The sequence below is a fragment of the Streptopelia decaocto genome (genome assembly GCF_964273445.1).
Source record: "Streptopelia decaocto genome assembly, chromosome: 5".
Classification (NCBI taxonomy): domain Eukaryota; kingdom Metazoa; phylum Chordata; class Aves; order Columbiformes; family Columbidae; genus Streptopelia; species Streptopelia decaocto.
In genome coordinates, this window is record NC_138659.1 from 50,897,709 (window position 1) to 50,908,150 (window position 10,442).

General features: G+C 46.6%; 1 protein-coding gene across 2 annotated transcripts in view; it reads left to right on the forward strand.

Annotated features, from left to right (window-relative positions):
* PDLIM1 (PDZ and LIM domain 1) overlaps positions 1 to 9,552 on the forward strand; it is a 41,349-nt gene extending 31,797 nt beyond the window's left edge. For both annotated transcript variants that reach the window (XM_082054144.1, XM_082054143.1), the window contains exons 5-7: positions 4,901 to 5,055; positions 7,237 to 7,354; positions 9,005 to 9,552. In XM_082054144.1, the coding sequence (XP_081910270.1) occupies positions 4,901 to 5,055; positions 7,237 to 7,354; positions 9,005 to 9,191 (460 nt within the window). In that variant the 3' untranslated portion in view covers positions 9,192 to 9,552. The remainder of the gene's footprint in view (positions 1 to 4,900; positions 5,056 to 7,236; positions 7,355 to 9,004) is intronic.
* The last annotated feature ends 890 nt before the right edge of the window (positions 9,553 to 10,442 follow it).

A 10,442-nucleotide genomic window follows, 5' to 3' on the forward strand; every position in this document is an offset into this window, starting at 1 on the left:
AGTTTTGAAGAGTAGCTGAAACAGTCATACCTATGTGAGTGTTTTTATTTTTTATATATGGGATTGGAAAGGGTCCCAACCTTAAAAGGGCCTGTTGATTTTTGTGGTTGCATCTGAGCTTCACTAAAGACATTACTTTATCCCAGAAGTCCAAGGTTCCTCTGTTTTCATTGGAAGTAATAAACCAGGAGCTTTCTGAAATCTTTCTGGCTATGTTGGTCAAGTTGCTTAAGTGCCCTCTGTATAGCAGTCCCAAACTGCCTGGAAGACTTTGGCCACTTTTACAACAAAAGCTGCAAGACCAATGCTTTATGCAATACTTGACTAAATTCCCGACTTTTCAAGGGGGAGACAAAAGTAACTTCAGCCTCTGCTTTTTCAGGGCACAAAGACCTGAGATTTTGTTTTAACACAAGCTTGAAAACTTGTCCCTGACTGAAACCAGCTTCTTGCACTGGCAGTCCCATCTGCAGTGTGGGCCCTTCTAGGCAGTTATGGTGCTGCAGCTGGCAGGTGGAACAGACAGTATTCTGCAACTGTGTGTATCGCTTGGAGTATTTGGTTTAGCCCTTCATTAATTTCTTCCTTCTTTCCTTTCTTCCTCCTCTGCATTTTTGCCTCAATTCCACAATGTAAAACTCAAATGAACCCACAAACAAACACAACTCAAACTGCCTATGGGAATATGTGGGCCCGTAGCTGCCCATCGCCGACGGGTGCCATGCAGGCTCCCTTCGCCTCGGTCTATAACCCTCTGCAGGCACAGACCTCGGAGCCGCCACCGCGCAGGCACAGCACCTCCTCTGTCCCCAGCCCGGTCCGAGTGGGGCCCCAGAAGCTGAAGCACGCGGCCCAGGTCTGCCCCAAAAGCCCCGTGGAAGTGGAGGTGCCGGGACTCAAAGTGCTGCACGTGCAGTTCAATTCTCCCCTGCAGCTCTATTCACAGAGCAACATCATGGATTCCCTGCAGGGGCAGATCTCTTCTGTTAGCCCCGATTTCCCCAGGTAAACTGCCTGCTGCCTCTGCGGCTGGCTCGGTGCATCTGTTCATCTTCATCCTGGTGTCCACGAGTGCCTCATCCCTGTCTGTGACTCACAGCCTTGGCCAGTCACGAGGAAACGGCGTTTACATTTCACCTTTCCAACATTAGTGCATGACTCTTCACAGGAGCTTTCTCTGCCTTGTGTCTGTGTCCAATACCACAGGAAGCATCAAAACATCATTTCAGCCTGTCAGCTTGTCCGTTGCCCTCTCTGCACCCACCCAGCAGAGCTTTGACAACAGCTGGTGTTACTTCTGGAGAAGCCACCAGCAGCAAATGGATTTGCTGGGCAGGGGAGGGTGTTTTATCCTGAAAGCTGATGTTTCTGCTGTGCTGAAATGAGTGTTTTTGTTTGTTGCTGGAAGGCAATGCCACACACGTCGTTGTGCTTTTGTTTTGCTGGCTGCAGGCTGGACCATGGGGGTGCACTGGATGTGTTTCATTTGGGGGTGAAGGAGATCCCCATATGTCACCATCATTGTCTGATAAAACCTGTGAGTTTGGAGCAGCCTGGGCAGGTGCCAGGCACACAAAGGACCTGGACTGTGTTCCCATCTGTCTTGGGGGCTGCCTCTCTGGCCATAGGAGTGGAGGATGCTTGACGTGCTCTGAGGACTGCAGGACCTGTGGAGAGCTTCAGCATCCCAAGGCCTGGGTGCTCTTTGGTATTTGCTCTTTTTGGCAGTTGGGAGTCAGCTACCCTGTGCCTTTAGATGACAGCCCACAGGGTTTTACAGAGAAGACTTCAGTATTGAGATGAGTGAAGCAGAAACTACATTTAGCCATCTCGCAGGATGGCTTCAATCAGGGCTGAATTGTTTTAGAAGATGTGAACCTTCTGTAGAGTTACTCCGCTATGTGACCAAGCAGCTTGCAGCTGTGTGACCTGTGGTCCAGAGAGATGGCCAGTCCTGTGGCCTTCATGGGACAGAGCAAAAGGGTACAGACAGATCTTGTGGCTCCTCCACTGCTCATAGTCCCCTCCTGCACTGAGCACCCTGTGCTTCAAAGCAGAAATGTTGGCGTCCTCATCCATGGACCCACACAGCCAAGCTTTGCCATATGCCAGCAGCCAAGAGATAAAGGGAGGCTGGGGATTTACTCCTGCCTTGTTACTCAGTCCAGTTTTTGGCTGTAAGTCACTGCTCTGGCTTGCAGTCGATACTGTGCACGCCAGGAGCGGTCACACAGCTGGCTGGGCTGCTTGGACAGCTGAGAGCACTGGCGAAGGAACCCAGGTGCTGGCAGCTCTTTCATTGCAAAAGCAAGTGCTCCAAGTACTGGGCCTTCCTGTGAACCAGCTTTGAGATCCTTGTAAACTTCACAAAATGTGCTAGCATAAAATAGTAAAATGACAGTAAAGAATAAACCGTGTTTTTCTGAAGACATGGTGCAAATCCGTGTCTTTATGGTTTTTATTACTGCCACTTTTCAAACCTCAGTGGTCCAGTGTTATTCAATCAGTGTTGCAAGTTGCCCACGGTAGAAGCAGTGAAATCCTCTAATGGTTGTATGAGTCTGAAATCCCCTAAAGGTTATTGGAGTTGTCCTCTACAAAGTGCATCAGGGAACTCATGTGTGTGGAAAAGGACACCAGTTGCTGGTGGTGGCTGCAGATGACATACCTGTGTCACAGGACGTGCCATAATTGGCTGACAGGGAGACTTATTATCTTGCAGGCACAAATCCTGTGCCTGTGGCTTTGCCCATTCAAAATATATGTGTGCTTTTTGGTGTTGATTTTGTTGTTATGGTGTGTTTTTGTTTTTTTGTTTTTTTGTTTTGGTTTTCTTCAAGCAGCATAGCCTTCTGTTCTGACAAGTTGAGGTATTTCACTCAGCTGGTACAAATTCTAGGATTTGGGTTTTTTTATAGTCTTTCTGAAATCTTGTATATTCAAGTATATCTATAGAGTGCCTACCTAGCAGAGCTGGTCTGTATGTTTTGCTCACTGTCACAATGCATGGTTGAAATGTGATGCCTTTGTTTTATGCTCTTTATGATGATTTAGTCTTTGCTTTTTGAGTGCATGTTAGTGAAACATTCTTAGTATGCAAACTGCAATGACAGGCTTCTTGCCTTATGTTTTTATGGGTGGATAGAGTAGTGGGAGCACATCTGTTTATATAAGATTAATGTAATGTGGAGCATGGAATAATTTGGGATAACCTACAACATTTTCTGTGTAATAGAAGGAACATCATGATTTCATTTTGGGTGAGAGGCCTCAGTAAATGAGATTCAGGCTTCAAGGGCTCAGCTGCTTGCAAGTCTAATGTGCTTCCTGCTCCAGTGAAAATTACTAAAGATGGAAACATTTTATGGAATTGTTTTTATGGAAATAGCATTTTATAACATGTGTGATGATTTCTACGTCTGATGCTTGAGGAGTTTGTTATGTAGACTTAACTCCCAGATGATTCAATTGCACATTGGTGTGGAAAGTATGCAGTTGTGTCTTCAAGAAAAAGATTTCCCTCTGCAATCTAGTCTGAACTTCAGGATGTTTATGTACATTTCAGGCAATCAATGGGTGCAGGAATAGTGAAACCTAATAGACCATTTACATTTATAAGGCTGCATGATGTAATTGAGATGTCAGAGGAGACTTGTCAGTTGTCTCTTTTTTCCAGAACTGTTTTAGTGCAGCCACAGAATACGAGACAGGCAGGAATCTCCCGTGTCATTTAGTCCATCCCTTAGCCCAGCACTCGGTCAATTTAAACTATTGATTTAAATCACACCCAGCAGATACTTGTCCAGACTCTTTTTAAATCCTTCAGTATGGAGGTTGCTTACCTGTCCATGGCAATTCGCTGTGACATTTCAGTGTCTGTCTGTTGGAAAGCTTTTCCCAAGGGATATTCTGAACATCCTCATGCAGTTTTAAGTCTGTGGAGAACATCCTAGGTAATTTTTCCAGTGTCTTTCATTTTTTTTTCCCGAAGACCCTTTTGGTGGCACAATGACCATCCTTTCAGCCACCCTGTTGTGTGAGAGCTGCCCCTGAGGCACCTCAGGCTCTGGGCTGAGGGTGCAAGTCGCTCATGACGTGAGGGGCAGCAGCACCTCAGGAGGCAGCTGAAATGAGAGCCTAGTCGGAGACGGCAGAAATCTCTCTCTGCCCTTGGCCTGCTCGTTGACATTTGTAAAAGGCTGTAAATGGGCTGTGGCTCAGGGTCTCCACTTACAAAATGGAAATCATGTAATCATAGAATAGTTTGGGTTTCCAACCTTCAAAGGTTGGAAATAATAACATATACTTGAAAAACAGATGTAATTATTGCCAATCAGGACATCTTTCAGCTTGATCCTGTAGTTGTTGTGTGAAGGTGGTCTTTAGGACCAATTTGTAGTATACTTGCAAAGATTTTATTTTTTTAACAGAATAAATTGTAGTTAATTTGAGATTAATAGCAGTGTAAGGTAGCAGTCTAAGGTAGTTTATGCATGCAAGGAAGACACATAGATGGCACAGCTACCATGTGGAATTCCTATCCCAGCACATTAGTTCTTTACTTTCCTACTAACAGAGCAGTGATTTCCTGGACAGAAAGTTTTAGTTTCTGGAGTATAAGGTAATGGCAAAGCAGGGAGAACACTTTGGGACTGGCCAGGGGTAGATGGTGAGAACCCATTGACAGTGGTGTACATGGATATTTCAGTGTGCCAATCCCACCTGAGCTGCATCTGTCCTGTGCCAGCACAGCCAGCACCTCCCTGGTTTATGGTGTCCCGTTGTGCGTTTGTTTTGCACGTTCATTCTTCAGTCATATGATGCATTGGGATAATTTTGCTAGAGGGACTGGCTTTAGTTTTCAGCCATTTAACATGGGTATTCTCTGTTCCTTCCTCAGTTTAGATCAGCATAACCAGACCCCAGGCAGCATCGTCATAGACAGAGAATCTGAGGTTTACAAGATGCTCCAGGAGAATCAAGAGTCAAATGAGCCACCCAGGCAATCTGCTTCCTTCCTTGTGTTGCAAGAGATTTTGGAGTCGGAAGAGAAAGGTGAGCATTTACTGCACACCTAATCTGAGTGTGCTTTTCCCTTTTGCCATTCCTTGGTCTGTGTACAGTGTTTAACATCTAAAACTTCATTTTCCTTTCTAGCTGTTGATTGTTCAGGGTAGCGTGTGTAGATGGTCTCCACAGAAACAGGCTCATTCACTAATTCCTTAACTAGTTTCAGTGTTTATGGGCCCATATTGTTGCTTGTTCATTGAGTGAGTGCTCAAGAAATAAGCCCTTGCAATATTTAGATGTCAAGAAAGAATTTTGAAAGTTGCAAAAACTCTTATACTTCTGAAAGTTTTACCCCTTTAAAATAATATTCTCTGATTAAAGACCATCTTACGTTCAAGACTTTGAAGGGTACCACAAGATAGAGCTCTTTAGTGAGTCCTAAAGCTTCTGGTCTCTATCCCCAGACACAAGAAAAGGGATCCACTTTTAATGTAAAAATATGGAAGGTGGGTTACAATGAGAAGTTCATATCTTTTAAGCTCTGAAACTTTGCTCTGCTTGGCATTCTTGATCTGACGTCTGGACTTGGGCAGTTCAGGGCGATAGACTTTAAGATAAAAAAGCCAGTTAACTTAGGCAGGGGCCAAATCGTACTCTCCTCTCCCATTAAATAAAATAAAATAAACAAATAAATAGAAAGGAATTCCAAGAATTACTTTTTTTTCCTTAGGCCAGTTGAGACTTTTTCTCTTGTGTTATTAGCTTGGCAGTGGAACATTTCATTTAATCCAACAAAAGCCTGGTGCTGAGATATTCAGCAAAATGAAGGAAATAAGGAAGCAGTGGGAAGAAAGAAACTAGGATCTTGGAGTCTTTAATATGCTGTTAAAATACCTACCTGAAAGCACCTTTTAAATATTGAGTGTTTGCAACTTGCCCCTCAGGATTCAGCTCCTGCATGGAAGGGACTGGAGTAGCCGGGACTTCTCACACAGCCGAGGTCCTCCCCTGTGTTTAGTAGTGCTGAAGAAGATAAGAAGCAAAAACTTCTCTATTTTATCTTTCTTTGAAGATTTGCAGCATTTTTGGGATTCTCTGGCACCAGGTTTGCCTGCCTGATCTCATGCCTGGATAGGCGTTGGCGTCGCTCCACCGTGAGCTGATAATCACCCATGCGGAGCAGGGCCGGGAGGTTACGCAGCCCCAGAGGAATGTCTGTCCCCGAGGAGACACTGCCCCTGCCTGCCAGGCTCAAACGCCGCTGCCGCTGAGTCAGATCATGTCTGCGGCGATAAATAGCACATTTTTTGGCTGCTTCTCCCAGCCTGTCTTCAGGCGATGGCTGTGAGCAGGGGCAGGGAGCTGCCTCCCAGCTGGGACCCGTCCCTCGGGGCATGGCGCACTGTACGGGCTGCCCTGACACCAGCTGAGAGCCTGGCCCCACACACGGGGTCTGTGTGTGGGCGCTGGTGTGTCGATGCATCATGGCTCATCTGTGCTTAGCCTTGACCCTGCGCTCTTAGATGGAGGATGTTTCGCAGGGCGGAACAGGTTATGTTTCCTGTGGGTGTTTGATTAAGCCGATTCCTTTAGAGAGATTTAAAAACATGCTGTCAATGTTGTTGATGTGAGCACAGTGCTGTTTGAGGCAGAGGGAGTGAGCAGAGGTGATAGGGAAGGGCGTGAAAATGTGGTTGTTGCTGCTTCCTTCCCAGCAAGGGTCACTTGCAGTAACTCTGTCAGAGGCCAGGCGCTTCCTGCTGTGTTTGGAGGGTGCATGGGCTGTTGTCCCCGTCAGGGAACTGGCACCTCTGGACCAGCATCTTTACACAGAGCTGGCAATCAGCTTGGCCCTGCATGTGTGATCAGGACACGGAGGGCAGTCTCCAGTGCTGCCAAGGCTGGGGCTGAGGCTTCACTTTGCTTTGTGCGTCTGTGCACGTTAGACACATCAACTGAAGTCTAATGGGCTTTTAAGATGGAAAAAGACTCTCATCTGACTGCCCGCTATCTCAGGCCCTCAAATTTTCAGGGCCAGGTTCAGTTGTGTCTCTGCTCTCCCTCCTCCCACACACCCCTAAATCCCTGCCCGCTTTCCGTGCATGAATCCCTGGCTTAGAGCTGGGGTTAAAGAACATCACCCCTCCCTAGCAGAGCATCTGCTCGGAGGAAGAGCCTAGAGCCACGCATCTCACATGCTCTGAAGCACTCTCCTTCCACCCCCAGGAGACCCTACCAAACCATCTGGATTTAGGAGCGTCAAAGCCCCCACCACAAAGGTGGCCTCATCGATCGGGAATGCCCAGAAGCTGCCCATGTGTGAGAAGTGTGGATCTGGCATTGTGTAAGTAAACCTCTCCCTGGGGGTGCAGGCCGAGCATCCCATACCTGTGCAAGGGGCTGAGGTGCCGCAGCTGAAACACTTCATGTACCCACAGCCAGTGCATCCAGGAGCCAGCTCAAGGCATGTTTATTCTCACCAGCTTTGATAGTGCTAACTTTGCAGTTCCTCACAGTAAGGCAGGAGTTGGGTTTCCCTCTGCAGATCCATATTAATGGAAACCAAACCAAGTCCTTATGAGACAAACCTCGAGACAATTGTTGCTGCAGTGTTTTGCTTTCTACCTAAAATCTGTTTACAGCACCCAGAAGCAAAATGACCTTTTCATTTAGGGCCTGCGTATTTAATGCTTTTTCATGTCTTGGTGCTCCCAGCCATGGAGTGGGGACTTGCCCCGGTGGTCAGAGGCAGTGTGGACCAGGAGAGCTGCGTTCTGCTCCCTGCTCTCCTCTAGGACCACACACCTCCGCTGTGTTTATGCGGACATAATTTTTGTTGTCTTTATGTGGGACGTGGAGCAGAGCAGGGCCCTGGGTTCGCTCCAGAGCTGCTCTACCCTAAGTGTGACAGCACAAGGGACCCAACCCATGTCTTTGATTCAACATTCACTTTCTCAACCACAAATTCTGCTCCCCTCATTTTCTCTTTAGTTTTCATTTCCCTATAAACCCCTTAGCTTAACAGTTGGCTCCAGCAGTTGCATGCTGGGAACCCACCTTCATCCTCACTGAATAATTCAGGTTTTGCTCATGCTGCCTACCAAAAGCCATCAGATTGTTGCTGAGACCCACTACACTGTGAGTGCATGGTCCTGGCATGTCTGGAGCGCCAAGCACTGCCAGAATCATTACAGAGGCAATCCATACCCTGTAAAATATGAATCAGAGACAAACCCTACAATTATTCTACCAGCTGGGTAGATCTGGAGAGAAAGCATAAGGCCATGAATAGCCTTAAAAACTAATGAATTATGGAAAATATAGATGGCTGCTGGAACAAAATGATATTCCTGGCAAATTGTTGTGTTGCTGCTGATGGTAGTTAACAAGTTGCTATGTAGTTTTCCTCATCATCTGCTGGGCTAGGCTGTGAAGTTTTCCAGTAAGAGCTGGCCCATGTTTGGCTGCATTCATTCACTGCAGCTCCAGAGCAGAAGTGTCTGAGATCAGAGCCAGGCTCTGGTCTCGTTGTGCTTCTCCCACACATACCTGGCGTGTCAGGCCCCTCGGTTGGTGGTGGGCGGTACTTTCTGGATTTGTTCCACAATCCAGTTGATTTGGACTGGGATTCTGCTCCCCCAGATGGTCAGACTGATTCCTGTCACTTGATCCTGGGCATCTGAAGGCTGTTGCACTGTCTCCAGCCATCACCTAAAGATGCCATCACAGTGATTCTTGCAGCCGCAGCTGATAGGACTGTCCCTGTGAAACTTAGGAAGGCAAATGCTAGGGAACACTTTCCAGAGGAGGACTCCCATGCCAGCAAACATTTGGCTCTAAAGTACCATTAACATCTTCCTGCCCAGAGGTATAACCTGTACTTGTTGAGACCAGGAGAAAACTGTCCACCTTCAGCACTGGTGTGTGTCTGGGCTGGGGAGGAGGGAGGCAGTGCGGGGTGCCTGGTGCTGACGGGCGCTGGTTCCTTCCACAGAGGGGTGTTTGTGAAGATCCGGGACAAGCAGCGTCACCCTGAATGCTACGTGTGCAGCGACTGCGGCACCAACCTCAAGCAGAAAGGACACTTCTTCGTGGAAGACCAGATCTACTGTGAGAAGCACGCACGGGAGCGGGTGATTCCCCCGGAGGGCTATGAGGTGGTCACCGTCTTCCCAAAGTAACCTGCGCTGCTCACAAAGCCGGTGTGGATGGTTTCTCCTCAGCTGCTTTTCCTTGGAAAGCATCATCCTTCCCCCTCTGCTGAATCTTGTTTGCAATAAGGAATATTAGGCATGGCTTTGAATTTCCCTGCCATTATTAATCTGCCGTCTGTTCACATGAGGTGTCACTATTTGTTCAACATTGTTTTCATCTCCTCTTTCACTGTTTGGGTTTTTTTTAATACACAGAATTTTTTTTTTCTTTCCTTCTTCATACTGTTAATCGCACAGGAAAATCAGAAGCCAAAGTCCCATTACTGCTCTTCTGTGTCTCACTTATTTGCCTTCAGTTTGCATTCAATAAACGGGGTGAATCCACAAGGCAGATGTCTCTGCTTTCTCCTGGTATCCTGTGCACTGGATCGGGGTTCCTGGGGCAGAAGAGGTGCCCAGTGCGTGGCTGTGCTCACCCTGGAGAGCAGCAGGAGGGGAATATTAGGTTGGTGCAAAAGGAATTGTGGTTTTTGCATTGTTGAAATTTGCTGTTTGATATTGGACTACATTCTTAAATAAATGTGGTTATGTTATATATAATTTTAGTGCACTTTTCTAGCTTTTTTTTTTTTTTGCAACTGACTTATTACTTGCTGTTTATATTTATTTTAGACTATGGAAATTATGTTAGACAAACAGCAAATTTGAGCAGTTTTCTTATTCGAGTTAAAAATGGGTCATAAAGCAGCAGAGACACCTTGCAACATCAGCAACACATTCGGCCCAGGACCTGCTAACGAACATACAGAGCAGTGGTGGTTCAAGAAGTTTCGCAAAGGAGACGAGAGCCTTGAAGATGAGGAGCGGAGTGGCGGCCATTGGAAGTTGATGACAACCAGTTGAGAGCAATCATTGAAGCTCATCCTCTTGCAACTAAATGAGAAGTTGCCAAAGAGCTCAGTGTTGACTGTCCTATGATCATTCAGCATTTGAAGCAAATTGGAAAAGTGAAAAAGCTCCATCAGTGGGTGCCTCATGAGCTGACCGAAAATCAAAAAAATCGTCGTTTTTGAAGTGTCATCTTTTCTTACTCTATGCAACAAGAACAAACCATTTCTTGATCAGATTGTGATGTGTGATGAAAAGTGGATTTTATACGATGACCAGCTCAGGGGTTGGACTGAGAAGAACCTCCAAAGCACTTCCCAAAGCCAAACTTGCACCAAAAAAAAGGCCATGGTCCGTGTTTGGTGCTCTTCTGCCAGCCTGATCCTCTAC